Source organism: Anomaloglossus baeobatrachus, chromosome 4, assembly GCF_048569485.1.
Source record: "Anomaloglossus baeobatrachus isolate aAnoBae1 chromosome 4, aAnoBae1.hap1, whole genome shotgun sequence".
In the NCBI taxonomy this organism is placed as follows: domain Eukaryota; kingdom Metazoa; phylum Chordata; class Amphibia; order Anura; family Aromobatidae; genus Anomaloglossus; species Anomaloglossus baeobatrachus.
In genome coordinates this window covers 434,129,857-434,156,835 of record NC_134356.1, presented here as the reverse complement: position 1 = coordinate 434,156,835, position 26,979 = coordinate 434,129,857, and the positions used below count along the sequence as shown (strand labels likewise).

The 26,979-nt window shown below is 44.8% G+C and overlaps 1 protein-coding gene across 2 annotated transcripts in view; it reads left to right on the top strand.

Moving 5' to 3' along the window:
* The window catches only part of SCAPER (S-phase cyclin A associated protein in the ER), a 542,550-nt gene that overhangs the window by 219,035 nt on the left and 296,536 nt on the right, over positions 1-26,979 (top strand). For both annotated transcript variants that reach the window (XM_075345474.1, XM_075345473.1), the window contains exons 17-18: positions 9,218-9,299; positions 25,347-25,499. In XM_075345474.1, coding sequence (XP_075201589.1) covers positions 9,218-9,299; positions 25,347-25,499 — 235 coding nt within the window. The remainder of the gene's footprint in view (positions 1-9,217; positions 9,300-25,346; positions 25,500-26,979) is intronic.

The window sequence follows — 26,979 nt, the reverse complement described above, 5'->3', positions numbered from 1 at the left end:
TCTGAGAAAAAAGGAATTGACTGGTGAGCTTGGGAACTCAAAAAGGCCTGGGCGTCCACGGATGACAACAGTGGTGGATGATCGCCGCATACTTTCTTTGGTGAAGAAGAACCCGTTCACAACATCAACTGAAGTCCAGAACACTCTCAGTGAAGTAGGTGTATCTGTCTCTAAGTCAACAGTAAAGAGAAGACTCCATGAAAGTAAATACAAAGGGTTCACATCTAGATGCAAACCATTCATCAATTCCAAAAATAGACAGGCCAGAGTTAAATTTGCTGAAAAACACCTCATGAAGCCAGCTCAGTTCTGGAAAAGTATTTTATGGACAGATGAGACAAAGATCAACCTGTACCAGAATGATGGGAAGAAAAAAGTTTGGAGAAGAAAGGGAACGGCACATGATCCAAGGCACACCCCATCCTCTGTAAAACATGGTGGAGGCAACGTGATGGCATGGGCATGCATGGCTTTCAATGGCACTGGGTCACTTGTGTTTATTGATGACATAACAGCAGACAAGAGTAGCCGGATGAATTCTGAAGTGTACCGGGATATACTTTCAGCCCAGATTCAGCCAAATGCCGCAAAGTTGATCGGACGGCGCTTCATAGTACAGATGGACAATGACCCCAAGCATACAGCCAAAGCTACCCAGGAGTTCATGAGTGCAAAAAAGTGGAACATTCTGCAATGGCCAAGTCAATCACCAGATCTTAACCCAATTGAGCATGCATTTCACTTGCTCAAATCCAGACTTAAGACGGAAAGACCCATAAACAAGCAAGACCTGAAGGCTGCGGCTGTAAAGGCCTGGCAAAGCATTAAGAAGGAGGAAACCCAGCGTTTGGTGATGTCCATGGGTTCCAGACTTAAGGCAGTGATTGCCTCCAAAGGATTCGCAACAAAATATTGAAAATAAAAATATTTTGTTTGGGTTTAGTTTATTTGTCCAATTACTTTTGACCTCCTAAAATCTGGAGTGTTTGTAAAGAAATGTGTACAATTCCTACAATTTCTATCAGATATTTTTGTTCAAACCTTCAAATTAAACGTTACAATCTGCACTTGAATTCTGTTGTAGAGATTTCATTTCAAATCCAATGTGGTGGCATGCAGAGCCCAACTCGCGAAAATTGTGTCACTGTCCAAATATTTCTGGACCTAACGGTAAGCTTCAGATAATACAGTGTGAAAAGGCAGCCCGGGACCATAGGACAGACATGACTAGTCTAATCTGATGCGGTCCCCTAGCCTTGCCCAGCTCCAGTTGATTGACAGGTTTCTCCCTATATATACATATTGTAGAGACCTGTCAATCATTTGGAGCTGTGCTGGGAGGAGCCAGCTATGGACTGCATTGGACTAGTAAGGTCTCTCCCTATAGTCCCCACTCGACTGTTCAAAATATGCTTTCTCTGAAACGCTGCAGTGTTTCACAATAAAACATACCTGTCTGTAATCATAGTCCGGCTCTGATTTATGCTACTTGTGGTTCACTCAGCATGAATCTAATGACAGGTTCCCTTTAAAACATTTTTAAATGTTTTACTGCCATAGACTCTGTACAACGTCTGTACATAGTATGTAGCTGGCTGCTTCGGATATTGTTGTTGACTGTGCACAGTCATTGTACCCTCCCGTCGCTGAGTAGCAGAGTGTAAAGTCAGTGGCAGGCACCAACAGGAAGGACCAGGAATCGTGTAGAGAGGGAGGGGAGCATCCAAGGCAGAGTATGGAGGGTAGGTAATAGCTGTAACAGAGTAGAAAAGAGCAGCATCTTGGGGTAACGGTAGAGCGTCGTACAACAGTATCAGTGTTTGTGAAGGGATGAGCAATATAGGGATATCGCAGTATCATTTTCTATCAGTATAGCCATATAAGGGCTTGAATTTTGCAAGACGAGTTGTAATTTTAAATAACACCATTAATTTTACCATACAGTGTACTGGAAAATGGGAAAGGAATACCAAACGCGGTGAAATTGCAAAAAAAAGTGTAATTCCTCAATTGTTTTTTTATCTACCATCTTCACTATACGGTAAAACTGACCTGCCAATATGGTTCTCCAGGTCAGTACGAGTTTGTAGATATTAAACAATTATAGGTTTTTTTTTAATTATTTAATTGCCGCTTTTGTCGCCATTTTCCAAGAACCGTTATGTTCTAATTTTTTGGCATTCAGGACTCTGTGATCGCTTATTATTTCCGCTCTGAGCTGATGTTTTTACAAATATATTTTTTGGCTTGATCGCATTTTTTGCAATGTTTAGGCGGCCAAAAAAAACAACATATTTCTGGCAGTTTTAATTTGTTACTCTGTTTATGAATAAGATTAATTTTATATTTTGATAGATTGGACATTTCTGAACACGGCGATACCAAATATGTGTATATTTTTTATTGTAATTTCACTGGGGCAAAAGGGGGGGTGATTTGAACCTAAATATTTTTTCATATTTTTAAAACCTTTACTTTAAAACTTTCTATTGTTATTACTAGTCCCCTTGGTGACTTTAAGCTGCGGTCTTCCAATCTCTTGTGCAGCACCGCTCTGTACAGCAGAAATGAAGACTTACTCTGTATGCCGGCGCTCAGCTGTTGACAGATGTCATCAGCTGACACTTGGCTGACAACCCCATGGGTTTTCACATCGGCGTCCCACGATCACGTCACAGGGCCACCAGTAAGAGCAGGAAATGACATGCTTCCTTCCCGCTGGTGCCTGTTAAATCGCTGTTAGTGGCACATGTTGGCTCATCAGATCAGCTGAAGTGCATGGAAAGGTACAGGCTCAGTGTGTGAGATAGCACTAAAAGAAGGGACACAACTTTGGACATACCATTACGTCCAAAGTTGTGAAGGGGTTAAAGTACAGGTCCTGGTCACCATCCTCTGCGCTGATGATCTGGCCACTTATTACCTACAAAAAAAGTCAACCACATTCATCAGGACATTTTTGCACAATCCCCTCAGAGCCTTTCCCTCGTGGACCGCAAGCTCACTTTCCATTTTCGAGCTTGTCACAGAAGAAATAGTGACCAGCCTCCTTGCTTCTTCTTGCACTACAACCTGCACCAATGACCATATTCCCTCACATCTCCTCCAGTCCCTCTCCTCAGCTGTCACTACCTTCCTAACTAAAGTATTTAATCTCTCTCTTTCGTCCTGCATCTTTCCCTCTTCATTGAAACATGCCGTCGTAACCGCTTAACTTAAAAACAATCCCTCAACCAGAACTATGCTGCGAACTACAGACCAGTTTCTAATCTTCCCTTTATCTCGAACACCTGGAACGCTTACTTCACTGTCGCCTAATATGTTATTTGTCAGCTCACTCTCATCTCGACCCATTACAGTCTGGTTTCTGCTGTTTACACTCTACTGAAACTGCTCTTAGTAAAGTCTCTAATGATAATGACCTATTACCAGCAAAATCACATGGACACTCCTACCTGCTATTTCTCCTGGATCTTTTCGCTGCATTCAACACTGGATCTCCAGCTGCTTCTCACCATTCTCCACTCTATCAACCTCAAGGAGACTGCTCTCTCCTGGTTCTCCCCCTACTTTTCTGCTCCTTTACTGTATCTTTTGCCAGCTTCTATTCCTCCCCTCATCCCTTTACTATTGGGGTTCCTCAGGGTTCAGTCCTAGGCCCCATCCTCTTCTCTCTATACACCACCTCTATTGGATGTACCATCAGCAAATGTGGTTTCCAGTACCATCTCTATACTGATGACACCCAATTATACACCTCTTCTCCTGCCATCAACACCACCTTAATACAAAATACCAGGGATTGTGTGTCCTCTGTCTCTAACACCATATCCTCCCTCTATCTGAAACTGAATTTGTCCAAAACTGACCTTCTCGTGTTTCCTCCCTCTAGTAACTGACCTACAGCTGATATTTCAATTACCTTTGGTGGAACAATCATAACTCGCAAGCAACACCACCGTTGTCTTGAGGTTATATTTGACACAGATCTTTCCTTTAGTCCCTATATCCAATCACTCACTAGCTCATGTCACTTACATCTTAAAAGCATCTCCAGAATACGACATTTTCTTCCCTATGAAACTTCAAAAACACTCAATGTCACTGTTATTCATTTTCGTCTGGACTGCTGTCACTCTTTACTGATCAATCTCCCTCTAATCAAGCTTTCTCCTCTCCAATCCATCCTGAATGCAGCAGCCAGGGTCGTATGTCTGTCCAGCCGTTTCACCGATACCTCCACCTTGTGCCAGTCATTACACTGGTTTTCCATCGACTACAGACTACAATACAAATGTATCTCTCTCATCCACAAAGCGCTTCACAGTTCTGCACCACCCTATATCTCATCTCTCATTTCTGTCTAACACCTTACACATGTGCTCTGTTCTGCAACTGATCTAAGACCAACATCCTCCATAATCCGAACCTCGCACCTCCATCTCCAATACTTCTCTCATGCTGCACCACTGTTCTGGAACGCACTATCCCAAACGATCCGACTAATATCTAGTCCCCATGTTTTTAAGCATGCTTTAAAAACACATCTCTTTAGACAAGCCTATCACCTCTACTCACTAACCTAACGCTCTCCTGTTCCCTTCTTCTAAATAATAATCATAATCTGCTCCCTCCTATTCATCTTTCTCCACATCCTCCATGCACCCAGTAACACTTGGTAACTGCACTTGGACATACTGATTGATTACCGGATCATGACACTTTATATAAAAACCCTTATTTCCGAAAAGATTATAAGATTGCGAGCAGGGCCCTCACTCCTCCTGTAACTGTTGAACTAGGTGTTAATTTGTTTTGCTTTTATTGTATGTACATGTCTCCACAGAATTGTAAAGTGCTACAGAATATGTTGGCGCTATAGAAATACATTTTTTATTTAGTATTAGGCTACTTTCACACTTGCGTTGAACGGCATTCGTCACAATGCGTTGTGTGACGCATGTGACGGATGCGTTGTAAATAGTGTGATATAAAGGAAATCGATTCCTGTGAAATAACACGTTGCGTTAAGCCAAGAGAGAGAGAGCCCCCATCATCACCGCACACACCCCAGCACTACCGCACTCATCATCACCGCACACACCCAGGCACTACCACCCCCATCATCACCGCACATGCAAGCACTACTGCACTCATCACCGCATACACACTGACAGTACTGCTCCCATCATCACTGCACACACTACCTCAGTGACGTCCCCGCTGACAGCGCGACTCACTTAAGTTGCTGCCTGGAGCTGACAGAGAGCGGCGGTGTTCTACAGCCGCTCCGGTCAGCTTTATGTAGCAGAGGAGGATGCGTCGTGGGACCTCGTGTGGATTACGCCGGACCTAGAGGGGTGTTTGGGGATTAATAAAGTGGTGAAAGAGGGTGTTTTTTTAATCTTTTATTCCAAATAAAGTATTTTTTCGGGTGTATGTGTTTATTTACTTTCACTTACAGGTTAATCATTGTGGGTTTCTCATAGACGCCTGCCATGATTAACCTAGGTCTTAGTGGCAGCTATGGGCTGCTGCCATTAACTCCTTATTACCTTGATTGCCACCGCACCAGGGCAATTCGGGATGAGCCGGGTAGAGTCCTGGGACTCTCGCATCTAATGGATGCGGCAATTCCGGGCGGCTGCTGGCTGATATTGTTACGCTGGGGGCTCCCCATAACGTGGGGCTCCCCATCCTGAGAATACCAGCCTTCAGCCGTGTGACTTTACCTTGGCTGGTATCAAAATTAGGGGGGACCGCACGCCGTTTTTTTTTTAATTATTTATTTATTTATTGTACTGCACGATATAGACCCGCCCACCGGCGGCTGTGATTGGTTGCAGTGAGACAGCTGTCACTCAGCGTGGGGGTGGGTCTAACTGCAACCAATCATAGGCGCCGGTGGGCGGGGGAAGCAGTGAATACTAGATAGAATAATGAGTGGCCGGCATTTTCAAAAGAGGAAAAGCCGCCGGAGCTTTGTGACAACTGTGCAGCGTCGCGCCCGTGATCGGTGAGTATGAGAGAGGGACCAGGAGTGATTTTAAACGATTTAGATAGTTTTGCTAAACATGCTGAGCATGCTCAGTAGAATGCGACGAAATCAGTCAGCGGATTCCGCCGCTTAGTGCATAGCGGCGGAATCCGCCACCATAGACAATCATGAGACACATTGGCGGATTCCAACGGAATCCATCAAGGTGCGTTATTTTAACAACCCAAAAAACGCTACATGTAGCGTTCTCTCCGCTCGACGCTGCGTCAAAATAATGACGCAGCGTCGTCCAGTGGATGCAACGCAGACACTTGCGTTACAGTGCGTCATCAATACATGTCTGTATAGCGCGTTAACGGACTGCGCTATTCTCCATACGGGCGGATTGCTCTGAACGCAAGTGTGAAAGCAGTCTTAGTGATTGACAGCTATCTCTGCATGCATAGTCTTACAGGGAACCCTGTCAATCATTGATTATGAATTCCCACTGGACTCCCACTAGCATACAAACACCAGGGATTTGTAACATACACATTCCACCAAAAATTTTCCCACAAAATGTCTATTAATCTGATCAGCGCCTGTTGCTGTATAACATTCTGCAGATCCCCCTGTGGTCAGAGTCTATAGCAATAGTCTATTATTTAGCTCTCTCCTATCTCCAGTGCTGCTGACCTGTGTGCTCTACCTGCTGTCTGATAGTGGGTGCGGATTGCTTTGTAGAGCCTTCGGCCTGTTACCTGTATTTGTCAGTTTTTCCCACTAGTTTTCATTGTTGCCTACCTTAGTGCTGATGTGTGGACATTAGACATAGTCAGGGTGGGCAGGAGTAGCTTGTATTGTGATTGACTCCTTCCCAACTCTTTAGTGGCCTCTTTTGTGCGAGTCTCCTCATTTTATGTATTGGGTTTATTATTACTATCCATTAATAAAGATTGGATCAATTTGCACTTATTACAGTTCCTAAATAGCTTTTTACTATAATGAAATAGTTCACAGAAACAAGGAAAATCCTGTTCCTCTGTTAAAATATTGCAAAATTTATTCCTGATTCATGTAAAATAGATTGTCGTCACAGGCTAGCAGTACATTGACGCGTTTCGACCATACTGTCTCAATCGTAACAATTTAACAGATAAGATTGAAATGCGTCAACATGTACTGCTACCCTGTGACGACAACCTATTTTTACATGAATAAATATTGGAATCGGATTTTTCTTGTTTGTTTGGACTATATATTGCCCAGTTGGACTGATGGGCTGACTTGGACCCCAAAAATACAATAAGTGGTAGTGGAGACTTCACAGCGGTGAGTTTGTACATACCGTACTTATGTTAAATAGTAAAATAGTCTTGAGTCAGCCACGGGTTGTCACCCCTATAGGTGCTTGGATATGTATGATTTGTCAAGTTTTAACCTTGGAACAGGCTAAAAACTACATATCCGGGGGTCTGAGAATGAATGAAATAATGGAAATTAGGTCTCACACGTCAGTATTTTGCATCAGTGTTTGTATACCAAAGCCAGGAGTGGAAGTTACAGGGAAAAACGATAACTGCAAGATTGTTTAACCCTAGAACGTGCAACCATAGAAATCTACCATAGAAAACAAGTAACCTAGCAGGCCTGCGAGGCCCCTGTATGCGTTCTAGGGTTAAAAGAACTGAGAGTCCTCAGTGGTTGATACCTTTTAATGGCTAACTGAAAAGATGGTAATAATAGCAAGCTTTCCAGACTACTCAGGTCTCTTCATCAGGCTCAATATAACACAAAATCTGAAGAGTCACATATTTATACACAACAGGACATAGAATGGAGCAGTAAATAAGACAAGTTATGTGAAGCAGAACTATCACTATGGCAAGGGGGCAAACTGTTATGGCCATAAATTTTGCAGCAGTTCATAGATAAGTAGTGTGAAAGTTTTATTGTCCTCTGATTGGGGTCTGGGTCTGACCCTGAAGAAGAGACCTGACCTGAGTAGTCTGGAAAGCTTGCTATTATTACCATCTTTTCAGTTAGCCATTAAGGCCTTGTGCGCACTAGATGGAATTTCCCGTGTATTTGCTGCATGTTTCGCTGCAGAAAATGTTCATAACATCTCTGCAGTGATTCACCAGCAAATCCTATGGGAAAAAAAAATGCTGTGCGCACTAGGCGGATTTTGACAGCGGCATGTTCTGCTGCGGGATTCCCGCAGCAAAAACAATTGCATGTCACTTCTTTTCCGCAGGTAGCGGCGGGACTGGCTACCGGAGGAATCACCAGTAATGTCAGGCCTGGATTCAGTTACCTGCACTGAATTTCGGAGCTGTCACTTGAGTTCCGGAGTGCAGCATAGACTAAACTGCGAGCGCCGAGTGATTGTTTCCCTGGCGATTGCAGTTTAGTTCAGGCCGGGCTGATCTCCGGAGCTCAGGTGACAGCTGTAGAGAGGCCGGGCTGCACTCCGGAGCTGTCACCTGAGCTCGGAAGATCAGCCCGGCCTGAACTACACGGCAATCGCCGGGGAATCAATCACTCGGCACTCGCAGTTTAGTCTAGGCTGCAATCGCCGGGGAATCAATCACTCGGCGCTCGCAGTTTAGTCTAGGCTGAACTCTGGAACTCAGGTGACAGCTCCGGAGTTCAGTTCAGGTAACCGCGGCTAGGCCTGGCATTACTGGAGATTCCTCCGGTAGCCAGTCCGACGTTGGCTGCGGCATTTCCGCACCAAATCCTCAGCAAAACGCAACAAACCGCATGCGGATTTGGATGCGGATTTCGGTGCGGTATTTTCCCGCAGGTGCGGAAATCTTACTGAGCCTCCGGAATTTTCTTAAGAAAATTCCTTTTTCTAGTGCGCATAGGGCCTAAAAGGTGTCAAATACTGAGGACTCTCAGTTCTTTTAAACAAACTTTTTTTTTTTTTTTATCTCTACTGGCTAACACAGTACAAAGATATATTTTACCAATTGCAAGATTGACAACTATTGTGTTTTGAAGACATTCCTGGTTTTGACACAAATACTTATAAAATACTGATCAAAAATATTGATGTATGAATGAGGGCCTACAGCCTGAATTTTTTTTAATGCAATTAGCTTAATTAGTGACATCTTTGAAACCCCCTTGCTTCTCACGACGCCCCATCCCGTGCTTTGCTATATCACCTTTTTCTCACTGTTGTCGTTTTATGTTCATTTATCACTTATCGGTGTTGTATTTTAATTAAAGGGACAGGGAAGAAAGACTGGCCGCTCTGACAGCAGCGCAGCAGGAGGCGATGGAGGAGCTACAGAAGAAGATCCAGCTCAAGGTCAGTAATAAGAATCTAAGGACCTGCCGTCACGTCTGTTAGAAAATCGTAATGATACCCCATGTGGAGGGTTAGTTGGAATTAAATTAGGCTACCTATGTTTTCTATTTAGTCAGACGTTAAGGCCTGGGGTTCTTTTTTTGTATATGTTATGTGGCAGGATGGACCATTCAAAGCATTCCCTTACCTAATTTCGGAGCCTGAAAAGCTAGATATTGGGAACAGATAAGCTGCGTGTAGCCCACCTAGTCTGTGAAGGGAGGACAGGACATGTCATTTAGTCTATTGGAGTAAACCACCCCAGAGACTTGAAGCTTTCAGTCAGCACCCCGCCCCAAATGATTCCCGTGCCCCAGGCCAGTCTCTGCCTCTCTAGATGTTATCTGCGTGTGTCTGTGAGCAGAGCGCTCTCCAGCAGACTCCTGTGTTACTGCTTCACCGCATCCTGGCTTTAGAGTCAATTAGCATTGTTAGACTGCAGATTACCGCATGACCTCTTTAATACTACTCACTTCTGTGAGCTACAAGCCCTCTTTATACCATCACAAGAGCATTCTGGTTGTGATTAGAGGCATCGGGATAGCATGGAGGCAGTCTGTCTGTTGGGAAACTCATTTCTACCGCTTCTGTGTCTTCTGGCGGGGCACACACAACTCTTACGTCCCTCCTAGAAGGTAGCGACTGCATGGAGCTTCACCTACTCTATAGCTATATGCCCATTACATATTATGCATCCATGATGTCCATTGTATCCAGGTTATTAAAAAGAATGCTGGAAATCCTAATTCAAAAATATGTTGTTACCTAACACATGCTCACGTACTTGGTGTAAACAACTCTATGATCTATTTATATTCATTAAAGGGATTTTTCGTTTTCAGGAAACCCCTTTCCCCTGCTTTTTTTTTTAACAGTAACTTCATGCTGTCAGTGCTGCAACTAATCAGTTACGGAAATCAGTTATTGGCTGCAGTGCTGTCAGCGTATCTGTGCTGGTTATCATAATATGGCGGACCCTACGCCAGTTATTTAATTTATTTTTACATCACTATAGAGACACAGACAGGGTCTATAGGCCGCTTTACACACTGCGATCTCGCTAGCAAATCGCTGCCCGTGGCACACAAAATCGCGCGGACCCGTCACACTACTTACCTGCCTAGCGATGTCGCTGTGACCGGCGAACCGCCTTCTTTCTAAGAGGGCGGTTCGTTCGGCATCACAGCAACGTCACTAAGTGGCCACCCAATCAAAGCGGAGGGGCGGAGATGAGCGGGACGGACATCCCGCCCACCTCCTTCCTTCCACATTGCGGGCGGCCGCAGATAAGGTGAGGTTCCTCGTTCCTGTGGTGTCACACATAGCGATGTGTGCTGCCGCAGAAACGACGAACAACATCGTACCTGCTGCAGCAACGATAATTGGGAATAGGGGGGCATGTCACCGATTAGCGATTTTGCACGTTTTTCTGACGATTCAAAATCGCTCATAGGTGTCACACGCAACGACATCGCTAACGCGGCCGGATGTGCGTCACAAATTCCGTGACCCCAACAACATCGCTTTAGCGATGTCGTAGCGTGTAAAGCGGCCTTATGATTCCAAGCAGTCATACACACTGTCACACAGGGTGGGGGCGCGTTCTGAATGCAACCAATCAGAGATGCTGGGACTGCCGGTGGGTGGCGGAGGCAGAGAATATGTATGAGGGTAATGAGCGGCACTTGAAGTAGTGTTACAGCCGTGCAGGAGACTCGGTAAATATAAGCTTCTGCTTTATTCCCTAGCTTCTTTATTTTTCCTTTATTTTTTCATTTATTTATATATAACTAGAAGGTGGCCCGATTCTACACATCGGGTATTCTAGAATTTACGTATTGTGTAGTTCATGTATGATTTTTGTTATATATATATATATATATATAGATGTTGTTGTGTGTAGTTACCAAGTGTTTGTGTAGGGCGCTGTACATGTTCTGGGTGTTGTCTGGGTGTGATGGGGGGTGAGAGCAGTGTTGTTTGTGTGTTGCGTTGTTTGTGGAGCGCTGTGTGTGTGTAGCGTTGTGTGTGTGTGTTGCGCGGTTTGTGTGTGTGTGGTGTGTTTTGGGGGGAGGTATGTTTTGTGCAATGTGTGTGTTGTGCGGTATGTGCGTATATTTGTGTGTGCAGCGTTGTCTGTGTGTGGGTGTCTGTGTAGGGCAGTTGTTTGTGGTTCCCAGTGTGTGTGTGGTGTGTTGTGCAGTGCGCGCGCGCGTGTGTGTGTGTGTGTTGGGGGGAGGTGTGCACTTCCCATCGTGCTCCATCCCCCATGCAGCGCACTCCCCATCGTGCTCCATCCCCCATGCAGCGCACTCCCTATCGTGCTCCATCCCCTATGCTGCGCACCCCCCATCGTGCTCCATCTCCCATCCTGCGCACTCCCAAACGTGCTCCATCCGCCATGCTGCGCACTCCCAAACGTGCTCCATCCGCCATGCTGCGCACTCCCAAACGTGCTCCATCCGCCATGCTGCGCACTCCCCATCGTGCTCCATCCGCCATGCTGCGCACTCCCAAACGTGCTCCATCCGCCATGCTGCGCACTCCCCATCATGCTCCATCTCCCATGCTGCGCACTCCCAAACGTGCTCCATCCGCCATGCTGCGCACTCCCAAACGTGCTCCATCCCCTATGGTGCGCACCCCCCATCGTGCTCCATCTCCCATCCTGCGCACTCCCAAACGTGCTCCATCCGCCATGCTGCGCACTCCCAAACATGCTCCATCCGCCATGCTGCGCACTCCCAAACGTGCTCCATCCGCCATGCTGCGCACTCCCCATCGTGCTCCATCCCCCATGTTGCGCACTCCCAAATGTGCTCCATCCGCCATGCTGCGCACTCCCCATCGTGCTCCATCTCCCATGCTGCGCACTCCCAAACGTGCTCCATCCGCCATGCTGCGCACTCCCAAACGTGCTCCATCCCCTATGCTGCGCACCCCCCATCGTGCTCCATCTCCCATCCTGCGCACTCCCAAACGTGCTCCATCCGCCATGCTGCGCACTCCCAAACGTGCTCCATCCGCCATGCTGCGCACTCCCAAACGTGCTCCATCCGCCATGCTGCGCACTCCCAAACGTGCTCCATCCGCCATGCTGCGCACTCCCAAACGTGCTCCATCCGCCATACTCCGCACTCCCCATCGTGCTCCATCCCCCATGCAGCGCACTCCCCATCGTGCTCCATCCCCTATGCTGCGCACCCCCCATCGTGCTCCATCTCCCATGCTGTGCACTCCCAAACGTGCTCCATCCGCCATGCTGCGCACTCCCAAACGTGGTCCATCCGCCATGCTGCGCACTCCCAAACGTGCTCCATCCGCCATACTCCGCACTCCCCATCGTGCTGCATCCGCCATGCTGCGCACTCCCAAACGTGCTGCATCCGCCATGCTGCGCACTCCCAAACGTGCTCCATCCACCATGCTGCGCACTCCCAAACGGGCTCCATCCGCCATGCTGCGCACTCCCAAACGTGCTCCATCCGCCATGCTGCGCACTCCCAAACATGCTCCATCCGCCATGCTGCGCACTCCCAAACGTGCTCCATCCGCCATGCTGCGCACTTCCAAACGTGCTCCATCCGCCATGCTGCGCACTCCCAAACGTGCTCCATCCGCCATGCTGCGCCAGCATCAGCCTCTCTACCCGCAGCATCAGCCTCTCTCCCTGCAGCATCAGCCTCTCTGTCCCCAGCATCAGCCTCTCTGTTCCCAGCATCAGCCTCTCTGTCCCCAGCATCAGCCTCTCTGTCGCCAGCATCAGCCTCTCTTCTCCCAGCATCAGCCTCTCTCATCCCAGCATCAGCCTCTCTCATCCCAGCATCAGCCTCTCTCATCCCAGCATCAGCCTCTCTGTCCCCAGCATCAGCCTCTCTGTCCCCAGCATCAGCCTCTCTGTCCCCAGCATCAGCCTCTCTGTCCCCAGCATCAGCCTCTCTGTCCCCAGCATCAGCCTCTCTCATCCCAGCATCAGCCTCTCTAATCCCAGCATCAGCCTCTCTGTCCCCAGCATCAGCCTCTCTAATCCCAGCATCAGCCTCTCTCATCCCAGCATCAGCCTCTCTGTCCCCAGCATCAGCCTCTCTGTCCCTAGCATCAGCCTCTCTGTCCCCAGCATCAGCCTCTCTCATCCCAGCATCAGCCTCTCTGTCCCCAGCATCAGCCTCTCTGTCCCCAGCATCAGCCTCTCCATCCCAGCCTTCCCCAGGATCAGCCTCTCTCCTCCCAGCCTCCTCCAGCACGCCATGCTCCTCTGCCGACACTCACACATCCGATCGCATACACTCACACACACCCGATCGCATACACTCAGGTACACACACATTGACGATATTGCACATACGCGCTCATACTCACAACATCCGGAGATACCACATGCTTCTGGCCATGTGATCCTCCGGCAGGTCCTGGAAGGTCACAACAGCACAGTATCGAGGCCGAGAAGCAAGCGATATCGCCGGATGCTGTGAGTGTGTGGATGCGATGTGATGTATGTGTGAGGTGTGTGTGAGGTGTGTGTGAGAGTGAGTGTGAGCCGGTGTACACTGGTAACTATGATACACATCGGGTAACCAAGGGACCTTAGTTACCCGATGTGTATAATGGTTACCAGCGTTCACGGCCTCCGTCAAGATCCCAGCATCGCAAGGTTATGTCTGGCGCTGGTGGGATCCTGACGGAGCCGGTGTAGAAGCAAGCGATATCCCAGGATGTTGTGAGTGTGTGGATGTGATGTGTGAGGTGTGTGTGAGAGTGAGTGTGATCTGATGTGTGTGTGTGTACTCACCTGGGAATCGGAGCTCCGTGTCAGTTGGGCCAGAGCGAGCGTGCATTGCGTGAGGGGGGCGGGGCCTGCAGAGAGCCGGGGCGAGAAGCCAATCCGTGGGGGGGGCGGGGCCATGGCGAGCCCAGCGGCCAATCAGCTTTGTGTCACCGTAAGGACACAATTTTCAAGCATGACAGACAGACAGACAGACAGACAGAATAAGGCAATTATATATATAGATTATTTTGACGGATGAATCTGGATAGTTACACAGAGCTCACTGATAACGTCGTGTCTGCGGTTCGGTGCACAGATTCTAGGAATCCCACATGGATCCAGAATTTATAGTACGGGTTGACAATAATTATTTTTATGGCTGCAAAAAAATGTGATAAGCCTACAAATGAGCATTTGCCCATCTGTCACCTGATTACTGCCATATGTATTCTGAGCAGCGTACAACCAGCAGGATTTTCATGTATAAAGTAAAGCCAGTGCTATACTGGCACTATGATGCTGAATGTAAGAATAAGTTTTGTTCTGAGATTGGAGGTTTTCTTTGAGAAATATGTGCAAGTAAAGTTACAGCAATGCACTGCTATTTGATTAACAGGTGCAAGAGAGGTGGTCTTTTTGTGACCACGGAAGTGCACACAGTCAGAATAGAAGTGTAGACCGCCCCCAGAATCAGCTGTCTCCTCTGAAGCGTGCGGCTCGTGTTCTTCTGGGTGCGATCTACAGTGAGAAGATTTTGAGGTCGGTCTCCATTTCTGTTGTGACTGCGCATGCTCCCGCGGTCACAACGAGAGCAGAGGATGCGAGGGCGCATTAGCCGCTCTTGCATAGAGCTTTACTATGGACCAATGCAGGAAGACAGTCTTCATAAAGATGGCACCGGAGATAGCGCTATGCACATATGCCGACTCCGACGCCATCTTCGTGAAAAGCTTTTTTGCAATACTTAGAAATGATACTGCGCAGCCACCGGAATTAACGTCTATGATGACAGGGGTAGGAAAGCAAGGCACGCAGACAGAGGCAGGAATAGATTGCAAAATCTGACCCACATATTCCCACCTCACTTGCACCTGTCAATCAAATAGCAGTGCATTGCTGGAATTTTACTTGTACATATTTCTGAAATAAAACATCCAGTCTCTGAACAAAACATATGCTTACATTCAGCATCCTAGAGCCAGTATAGCACTGGCTTTACTTTATATCTGAACATCCCGATGGTTGGTTCTCTTTTATAGGGAGCCTCTCACCACCCTCCACCCAAACTGCAAATTCAGCTACTTAAACATCAATATGCAGGTTTTAGCACCGTAAATAATTATACATTTTAATTGTGGGTGCTGGCACTCTCTGATCTCCGTGCTGCACCTGATGATCTGATCACGGGCTCTTGTCACTCTGTGGCCACCACTTAAAAAACCCAGCTATAGAGAGCACCTGGAAGTCAGAACATGCGCACACCCACACAGACCTGTGAGTGCACAGCTGGGCTCCTTCAGCATCAGTCCTCCAGTGTCAGTCCTCCAGTGTCTGTCCTCCAGCATCAGTCCTCCAGTGTCAGTCCTCCAGTGTCTGTCCTCCAGCATCAGTCATCCAGTGTCAGTCCTCCAGTGTCTGTCCTCCAGCATCAGTCCTCCAGTGTCAGTCATCCAGTGTCGGTCCTCCAGCATCAGTCCTCCAGTGTCAGTCCTCCAGTGTCTGTCCTCCAGCATCAGTCATCCAGTGTGTCTTGCTAAATTCTACTAAAAAGGGGGCTGAAAGCCCGTACTTACGAAGCGCTCACTGATATCCTAATCAGGCACGAATACTAATATTCTTTATAGCAAGATACTATTTATTTTAATAGCACATGAATAGTTAATGGTACATAGGCATAAGAACTATAGTCATAGAAACTTATACAATAACAGAAATATGCATCAACATTACCGTTTGTTGTAGCAATCCTTTCACATCGGAGGGAACTCGAGTTAATGATAAAGGAATCAACATCATGGCATCTTGCATCACAGGAACAGTGCGTACACTTCAATGTCCTGGAAGGTTATCCCCCTAACATTAAGCGAGTTCGGTGTATTTTTTATAGGAAAATATTGTAGGTTGGGTTTACATGGTCACCAGCATATGACAGCTGAGTCATGTTCATGTAACTTGACCACAAGCTTCTGTGGGCACCAGTAGCTTCCTGCACATTTCCTGCACATTTAGCCAGTGGTCAACTGGCTGACCACAGTTTAGTGAAATATTGCAATGAGCCGTAAATTTCATATGCAAGCTTCCTTAAACCTGTCTTTAAGCTAACCACAAGTTTCCGGCAAGTGGAACTGTGAATGTTACTTCCTTTATCTTGAAAACTGCTTCAAGACATGTATTCTTTGGTCATCATATTGGCCCTCCAAAGGACATCTTTTTGATACTGAATTATTGATAGGTCAAATAATATCTGGGATCACTCCTATCTTTTATGATTATGATCCCTATCTAATAGTCATTCAAACTTCAGTCATATCACATTGGTATCACAATCGGTCCTTGATCCCAGGGATTATTTTCCATCATCAGTATTCCACTAGAAGAAGATCACTCGGAATATACCATACCATGACCAAGAAATATCACTTTTAATAGGACACTAACATTGACTTTGCCACAGATTTTGATTTCTTGGTTTGTTTGGATAAACGTTGAATCACAAATATAATCACTTTCACTACTATGTATATTAAAACTAAAAGCAATATTATCTGAAAAGCTCCCTTGAATATCATGTGTTTTGGAATTTGCTCGATATTCAAAGGAATCATTACACATTACATTTCCCGATATGTTACTAGAAGTTTCACTAGTCCCATTTATGAACATATTGGCATAAGGCCATAACATATCATGAATTGTCCTTTCCACTAAGCTGGGTTTAAAAGCATCTACAGTATTTATAGCTGTCCCAAAACTTATTTTTATATTCCCCATAAGGATGAATCCCAGGTTAGTCAGTCCAGTCTTATTTCTTGGTACCCAAATTCCTCCCTTAAAAGCCAGATATTGCAAATTGGTGACTGTTGTATTCAAATTGCCTTGCCACCATGGAAGATTGATCCATCCCACTATGGAAATGGGTACTGTAGTATTCTATAGACGAACACTTTGAGTGTCTTTATCAGCAAGATGATCAGAACAACTTTTCTACTTTAAGATTTCCTCCATCGATACTGGGACATCCAGATAAGGGATACTGGTGGCTGTAACCGGAGAATGTGTACAGAACCAGCAATCTGTGTGTTGAAAATGTGATGGTGCATCAGAAATTCATTCGCCACAGGTTCCTCCTGATGTAGACTTGTCCATCCAACGACCAGAGAGGCAAACATCAAACACAGGAATTTCTCCATCTCATCACTATCGAGCTCTTCCCAGTAACCGATACCATGGATTCCGCTTATTTACCACACCTTCTGCAAATAAAGATACACTATTATTCTCGTAAATAACATTTTTCTTGTGGGACATATTCCCACTCCTGGTCTCATTATCAGGAGAGTACGATCTTTTCCGACCGCTATTACCTCTGTCTCTGAGAGCGGTCCTTGGAGGTTTTGAATCCATATTTTTGCTCCTACATTTTTAATATTAGAGGATCCAAAACCTTTAGTACCCCGTATTGTTAATTCTGCCGGGGTAGTTCCTTCTCTTATTTCAGACAAATTTATTGGAATTATCAACACCTGAGCCACCTTCTGGTGTTTCATCAATATCAAAGGTTCATTTCCCAAATTTAGCATCAGTACCTTGATTTCTCCCTGATAATCTGCATCTATTACCCCTCCCACCACTATGGCTCCTTTTAACGCTAAACTAGAACAAGTGGCTATTTGACCATAATGATCCTTTGGTGTCTGGCAACCCAATCCTGTTGAAATTGGTTTTACCTTACCTGGGGGTACCACGACAGTTTCCAATGTACTGAGGTCTAAACCTGCTGAATAAGGTGTCGCTCTTTCTGGTGTGCCCAAACAGCTGTACCTTGCCTTGTCAACTGTTGGACTGACTTGTCTGATGGCTGCTGCTTTATCTGCTTCTGAATTAAACAAACGTTCAAGTGAGTTAGTAGGGACATGAGCATCAACATGAAATACAGTGGTCTTGGTAGATTGAATAATCCCTTCAATGTCTTGCCACACTTCCCTGACCATCTCAAACACATTTTGCTGTTCCTCTCCCCATTGGAACTCATATTGTTTCCTCGTTACGTTGTACAAATGAGCCAACATTTGTCCCAAATGAGGGATATTTTGTCTCCAAAAATCAAACAATCCAATATAAGACTGAGTCTCCTGTTTGGATTTAGGGACCGGAAAATTAATAATTTTCGGTCTGGCATTGGGCAAGATCTCTCTGTGCCCCTTGTTCCACTGAATCCCTAGAAATGTTACCACCTGAGACGGTCCTTGAACCTTGGCATCACTGATTTCCCATCCTTTACTCCTCATATGAGCAACCAGTTTTGTCAATTGATCTTTCACACTTTGCTCATCTTGTCCTTGTATCATTATATCATCGATATAATGTGAGATTTGCATTTCTGATGGTAGATCAAATCCATCCAAATGCTCTGCCACCGTCCGGTGACAGATTGTGGGGCTATGTAGCCATCCTTGGGGTAACCTGGTAAAGGTATATTGTCTTCCTAACCAAGTGAATGCAAATTGATCTTGAGCCTTCTCTTCTATAGGTATAGTAAAGAAAGCATTTGCCAAATCAATTACTGCATACCAAGTTCCAGAGTGAGTCTGAATATTTTCCACAATCGTTATTGTATCCGGAACTGCAGCTGTCAAGGGAGGAGTATTCTTGTTTAACTCCCTATAATCAACTGTCATGCGCCAGGAGCCATCACTCTTTTTAACTGGCCAGACAGGATTATTCCATGCGGTAGTAGTAGGGCGCATTACCCCAGTTTCTACCAATTCTTTAATGGTTTCTCCTATCTCTCTGTGACCTCCTCCTATGTGAAAGGATTGCTACAACAAACGGTAATGTTGATGCATATTTCTGTTATTGTATAAGTTTCTATGACTATAGTTCTTATGCCTATGTACCATTGATTATATTCATGTGCTATTAAAATAAATAGTATCTTGCTATAAAGAATATTAGTATTCGTGCCTGATTAGGATATCAGTGAGCGCTTCGTAAGTACGGGCTTTCAGCCCCCTTTTTAGTAGAATTTAGCAAGACACAGTGTCGGTCCTTCAGCATCAGTCCTCCAGTGTCAGTCATCCAGTGTCGGTCCTCCAGCATCAGTCCTCCAGCATCAGTCATCCAGTGTCAGTCCTCCAGTGTCTGTCCTCCAGCATCAGTCCTCCAGTGTCAGTCATCCAGTGTCGGTCCTCCAGCATCAGTCCTCCAGTGTCAGTCCTCCAGTGTCAGTCCTCCAGTGTCTGTCCTCCAGCATCAGTCATCCAGTGTCGGTCCTTCAGCATCAGTCCTCCAGTGTCAGTCATCCAGTGTCGGTCCTCCAGCATCAGTCCTCCAGCATCAGTCATCCAGTCTCAGTCCTCCAGTTTCAGTCCTCCAGTGTCGGTCCTTCAGCATCAGTCCTCCAGTGCGAGCACAGGAATTTGAGTTTAGGGAGCATTTGCTGTTAGGATGTGAGCGCTGTCGATTAAGCTCAGGAACAGTGCTAGATATGGAAATCGGAGGATATAATGGTGCATCAAGACATTGGCCATGCCAAGGGTGCAACAAAGTGTCCACAGTTGCATATGGATTAAAAATGTTTTTTTTTCTTTAACTACACCCGTAAAATGTATTTTATTGGTATAATTTTTACATGGGCTAAGACCCCTATATAGATTTTTATTTAGCTAAATTTGCAGTTTGGTGATGACAGACTCCTCTTAATATCTTATACATGTAAATTTACTAGGTTTCTTCCTAAAACCATTGATAAACAGGGAGAATAAAGCATCAGAACCACCATACTCCGAGTGTCCGGAATTATGGAGGGTATTGACTTTTTGGAATTCTTTCTTGCCATAATGATTCAAAATAAAATGTGAATTGGAAAGTTTAGCTGTTAGTCCAGGGCTCTAGGTGTTCTGAATTTCAGAGATGAGTGACTGCTTTACTTCAGTGGTTAGACATGGCAGAAAAAGTGTTGTATTATTGATTGAAATGGCTGTTAATGGTCTCCAATACATTTCCTGCTGTAGCAAAACATATTTACTGTTTTGTTGCAGCTTTTACATTGGTTTGGATCCTGAAAATGCAAAACCACTTGCTTCCTTGCCGATTCTGCATAGAGGTTAACATTGACAGATACTGAACTGTCCGATAGGCAGGGATTAAAGGGAACCAACCATCAGGATTTTCATATATAATGTAAAGCCGGTGTTATACTGGTGCTAGGATGCTGAATGTAAGCATACCTTTTGTTCAGAGATTGGATATTTTATTTCAGAAATATGTGCAAGTAAAGTTCCAGCAATGCACTGCTATTTGATTGACAGGTGCAACAGGAAGGAAATATGTGAGTCTGGTCTTGCTATCTATTCCAGCCCCTGTCTGTCTGCGCCGGAATTAACGTCTATGATGGCGACAGGGGGAGGAAGGCCAGGCAGCAGACAGGGATGGGAATAGATAGGTAGACCCGACCCACATATTCCTTTCCTTTTGCACCTGTCAATCAAATAACAGTGCATTACTGGAACTTTACTTGCACATATTTCTGAAATAAAACATCCAATCTCACAACAAAAGGTATGGTTACATTCAGCATCCTAGTGCCAGTATAGCACTGGCTTTACTTTAGATATGAAAATCCTGCTGGTTGGTCCCCTTTAAGCTATCCATAGAGTTTCAGAACTGTTTCTATATACATTTTTGGCAAAGAGTTTGGAGACTGTAACAAAGTTTGTTTTTCACATAATTTGCTGCTTCAGCTTTTATAGTGTCAGTTTGCTTTAACTCTAGATTTTGTTATGAAGAGTGATCAGAACTATTCCAAAAAATTTCAGTCATTCCTTCCCTAGAATATTTGCTCAATAGCAAAAAAAAAACAGTTCCACTGATTTGTAGCCCTGACACAAAATTACCTGCTTACATAATTTAAATGATCTGCTCATTAGCTCAGGAAAAAAGTGTTAATGAGGACAAGGCTTGGCTACCTCCAAAAAAACAGTCAGCATTGCTTTGCATGAAAGGGCTTTACTGGCAAGGACATTGCTGCTTGTAAGTTTGCTGCTAAGTTAACCATTTATCGAATCACCAAGAACTGCAAATAGTTGTTCAATGGCTTAACTTTTTATGGCAATAACTCTACAATCTTTCAATATATCCTAGTGATTTTGTTCATGACACATTATATTTTATGATGATGGTAAATTTAAGTCAATGTGTTTTGCGTTTATTTATAAAAATATCACAAATTTGACAAAAAATTCTAAAAATTAGGAATTTTCAAACTTTGAATGATTATTCTTTTAAGGCCTCGCTCGCACGAGGGTATGAATCAGAGGAGTGCAATGCGAGAATATATAGCGGACAGACTGTAAGGCGGGCTTTGAACGCTGCGACATCGGTAACAATGTGTTACTGATGCTGCAGCGATAGTCCCCACCCCCGTCACTGGTGCGATATCTAGTGATTGCTGCCGTAGCGAACATTATCGCTACGGCAGCTTCACATGCACTCACCTGCCCTGCGACGTCGCTCTGGCCGGCGACCCGCCTCCTTACTGAGGGGGCGGGTTGTGCGGCGTCATAGCGACGTCACACGGCAGGCAGCCAATAGAAGCGGAGGGGCGTAGATGAGTGGGACATAAACATCCAGCCCACCTTTGTCCTTCCGCATAGCCGGCCGGGACGCAGGTAGAAGATGTTCCTCGCTCCAGCGGCTTCACACACAGCGATGTGTGCTGCCGAAGGAACGAGGAACATCGTACCTGTCGCAGCAGCAGCATTATGGAAATGTCGGACCCTACACCGATCATACGATAACGACACTTTTCGCTCGTTAATCGTATGTAAAAGGCTTTACACACTACGATGTCAAGAGCGACGCCGGATGTGCGTCACTTTCGATTTGACCCCACCAACATCGCACCTGCGATATCGTAGTGTGCAAAGCCCGCCTAAGTCCGTTATTTGGCCATGAATTGCTATGTCAGCCATCTAGACTATACAATCATGATCTCAGGATGCAGTTGTGGTTAAAGATGGAGCCCCACATTCTGTTAACCCACCAGATGCCATAGTCACTATTGACAGCAGCATCTAAAGGGTTAAGTGGCCATGGTCGGTTCCAACACCACTCGTGACTAGTGTAGCAGGGTGTCAGCTATAGTGTACAGCTGACATCTGCTGCATTTTGACCCATTGGAGGGTGCTACTCAATTATATTTCAAGTTAGTTTTAAGTCGTATTGGTGGTCACTTTTAGGTTAAGGGCACCGAAGAAAGTCCATTAAGTACAAGGACCATCTCCTAAAGAGGATTCAGCTATGGAGTCGATTTAATACCAGTGCAGAGCTTGCTCAGGAAAAGCAGCAGGCAGGTGTCCATTCATCTGCACACACTGTCAGGCAACGTCTTTTAAAGACTGGCGTCGTATCAAGAAGGGCATCAGAGAAGTCACTTCTCTCAAAGCAAATTATCATGGACAGACTGACATTTTGCAGGAAGTACAGGATAACTGCAAATAACTCAGGTAAAGCTATTTTCTCTGATGATGCTCCGTCAGACTGTTTTGGACAATGGGAAGAATGGTTGTCCAGAGAAAATAAAGTGATTGCTTCCACGTTTCCTGTGCCATGCGAACAGTAAAGCATCCTGAGACATTCATGTCTGGGGTTGTTTATCATCCGAGGGACTCGGCTCACTCACAATTTTGCATAAGAACATAGCCGTGATCAAAGAATGGTATGTAAATATCCTTCGAATGCAACTTCTCCCTACAATCCAGGAGGATTTTCGTCAGGAACTGTGCTTTTTTCCAGCATGATAGAGCACCATGTCATCATGGCTTGGTGAACAAAACCCTGACATTTTAGGTCCATGACAAAGAAACTTCTCAGAACTCAAACATTTAGAACCTGTGGTCAATCCTCATAAAGCGAGTGGTCAAACAAAAAAAAATTGTGATAGACTCCAAGAACTGATTAGACAAGCATGGGTTATCATCAGTAAGGATTTGCCTCAGAAGCTGATATCCAGCATATCAGGGAAAATCGCAGGAGTCTTTAAAAATAAGGGTCAGCTAAGGCTGGTTTCACACTACGTCTTTTTAACATCCGTTGAAAAAGTTTTTTTAACGGAAGTACGGATCCTGCTTTTACAGCAAATAACGTATGCAAACGCATATGTTATTTTGCAGGATCCTGCACTGGATGTTTAGGGGCGGGCATTGGAGTTATGTGATCGGGAGTGAGGCTAACTAGACTGGGAGGAGGCGAGAGAGAGAGAGAGAGAGAGAGAGAGAGATATATATATATATATATATATATATATATGTATATATATATATATATATATATATATATATATATATATATTCCGGGCATGCTCAGTCCAAAAGCAGGATCCTGTCTATGAACATGCAGCGTTCACCTGCGTTTGCGTGCGTTATAGTCAGGATCCAGCAATTTGCAGTATTTGGACGGAGCTCAAAAACGCTACATGTTGCGTTTTTGAAACATGTTAAAATAACGCAAAAGGACGGATCCTGCGTCTAACGGACGCAAACGCAGGTGGACGCGAGTCCATTGAAAATGCATTGACATGAAAACGGATTTGCACAGGATCCGTACTTCCGTTAAAAAAAACGTTTTCAACGGATGTTAAAAAGACGTAGTGTGAAACCAGCCTAAGTAGGTATTGAGTGTCTACATAAACTTCATGTGTTTGTCAATGGAAGTATAAGAACTGATGACATGTTTATAATTGTACTTCAATAACTATAGAAACATCGAAGTAAGAGGTCTATAACCAAAGAACAGTAACCTTTCTGAAAACTAAAATCGGTGTCAGGCTCAATTTTTTTTGGCCACAACTGCACAAGATGTTATGTTAAAGGGAACCTGTCAGGTGCAATATTCACCCAGATCCACGAGCAGTTCTGGTGCATATTTCTAATCCTTGCCTAACAGTCCCTGTATACACTAGCATAGATAAAGAGATCTTTAGAGAAAGTATTTCTAAAGATTGCTTATTATATGCTAATGAGCACGGGGACTAGTTCCGAGGGCGTTTGTTCCCTTAGCTAGCCGGCCCACATAGCATAGTAGCACGCCCACAGGGGCGTACTAACATGCTAATGAATGTGCAGTGCCGCCATGCATACCTCACTTTTTATGGCGGACGTCGGAGGATGGATGCACACTATATTGATGCTGGGTGTAAGCTTCCCAGCTTCAGTGAGGTACAGTGCGGAAGTGCTGAGGACTCCGGATCATGCACAGTGCGCATCCATCCTCCAGTGGCCGCCATGAACAGTGAGGTATGTGCGGCGGCGCTGCGTATTCATTAGCATGTTAGTACACCCATAGGGGTGTGCTACCATGCTATGTGGACCGACTAGCTAAGGGGAGAAAAGCCCTCTGGACTAGTCCTTGTGCTCATTAGCATATAATAAATGATCTTTAGAAATACTTTTTCTAAAGATCCCTTTATCCATGTCAGTGTATACAGGGACAGTTAGACAGGGATTAGCAATATGCACCCAGAACTGCTCGTGGTTCTGGGTGCATATTGCACCTGACAGGTTCCCTTTAAAGGAATTGTCCCAATGTTGCCATTATAACGTTATAACCTGACTTTCTGATTGTTGGAACTCCTATGCTTAGAGGATAGCTTGCTAAGCTAGGATAACCCCTTTAAAGGGGGTTGTCCGTTGAAGACAATTTATCACTTATCGATAGGATAGGTGATAACTTATTGATAGAAAGGGGTGTGACCGCTGCAACTTATTCCGATCGGCAGAATGGTATAGAATGTCCCATAGAGAATGAATGGAGTGGCTCCTTTGCCCTGTTTTGTAACAGAGGTACAAGTGCCCTGTAGAGGATATAAATCGTCCCAGCGGTTGGACACCAACTGTTCTGTAAGTTATCAACTGTCCTTTTGATAGGTGATAATTCTTTTCACTGGACCACCCCTTTAATTCCCAGAGATCTGTAATATTATGTCATAAACGCTCTCTGACAGCCCGTATTTGTGTGATTTTTAGCATGATGAAGGTGTTCGGAGACACCTGGAACAAATTGAACAACGCAAAGAAAAAGCCGCGGAGTTGAGCAGCGGAAGACATGCGAATACAGACGATGCCCCCAAACTCACCCCGTTTGAACGGAAGAAGCAGTGCACTCTCTGTGGAGTGATGGTAAGTCGTATCTGGCTCACTATGTTTTTTTAAACTCTTTGTACCTGGTATTTCTGATAGCTGGACACATTGCTTTTTTTTTGCTTAGATAGCGTCTTAAAGATAATATCAGAAGGACAGATTTTTATATCATTTTTTATTTATTAAACTCATTGCAGATTTTAATGCAGTTTTTGAGACAAAGACAAATTTAACCCCAAAAATAATAGTGTTTGAGTAGCATTTTATTTTATAATTGTGCAGTGTAGTGAATCCTTTTAAACTTCTCTTATTTTCCCTTTTCTTATATTTCCTTCTGAGCAATATTTTTCTATTTTTTCTATTCTCTTTAAACTTTCCTTTTAAAGGCTATCTGTTGGCAGGTTTTTGCTATGTAAGCTGAAGATTGCATGTGCAAGGGATAAAACATAGAATTCTGGGATGCCTGTCTTGTCATTGTCTGATCTGTTATTTTGCTGCAATGTTTGTATAAGCAGCCAGACACAGCAGGACTTATCATTGCTTGGACTACAATGTCACGCGCATGTCACCACCCCCTCCTCTGACACCTTACCGCCAATGTACAATCTATTGATATCCTGGGTGGGCAGGACAGCTCTCTCAGTTCTGCTACATGGCTAAATCTATAAATTGTGATTGTGTCAGAACGGCTGTGCCCAGTAATTTCAGTGATACATCGTTGAATTCAGAATTTCTTTGCCTACATTATGCTGCTCTCAGATAGAGTAGCAAAAACCTGCTGACAGATTCCTTTTAAAGGGAATGTATTAGTATAAAATTGTATTTGTTTTTCACATAAAAATCAAGTTTAATAGTAAGAATTTATTTTTAAGGTTTTTTTTCCATTTGCGGGGTTTCTACACTGGTCACTAAACCTACCATTAGTTTGACACTCCCTGTTCTGTAGAGATCACCATTTGCCAGTTATAGGCAGGATTACAATGAAAGATAATTTCTATATACAAGCAACACAGGATCGCAGCATTCATAATGAGGGTCCATTTACACAAACTGACCGGTGGCACTATATGACAACCAATGGTAAATATTTACAGTACAGACCAAACGTTTGGACACACCTTCTCATTCAAAGAGTTTTCTTTATTTTCATGACTCTGAAAATTGTAGATTCACATTAAAGACATCAAAACTATGAATTAACACATGTGGAATGAAATATTTTACAAAAAAAGTGTGAAACAACTGAAAATATGTCTTATATTCTAGGTTCTTCAAAGTAGCCACCTTTTCCTTTGATTACTGCTTTGTACACTCTTAGCATTCTCTTGATGAGCTTCAAGCGGTAGTCACCGGAAATGGTCTTTCAACAGTATTGAAGGAGTTGCAAGAGATGCTTAGCACTTGTTGGCCCTTTTGCCTTCACTCTGCGGTCCAGCTCACCCCAAACCATCTCGATTGGGTTCAGGTCCGGTGACTGTGGAGGCCAGGTCATCTGGCATAGCACCCCATCACACTCCTT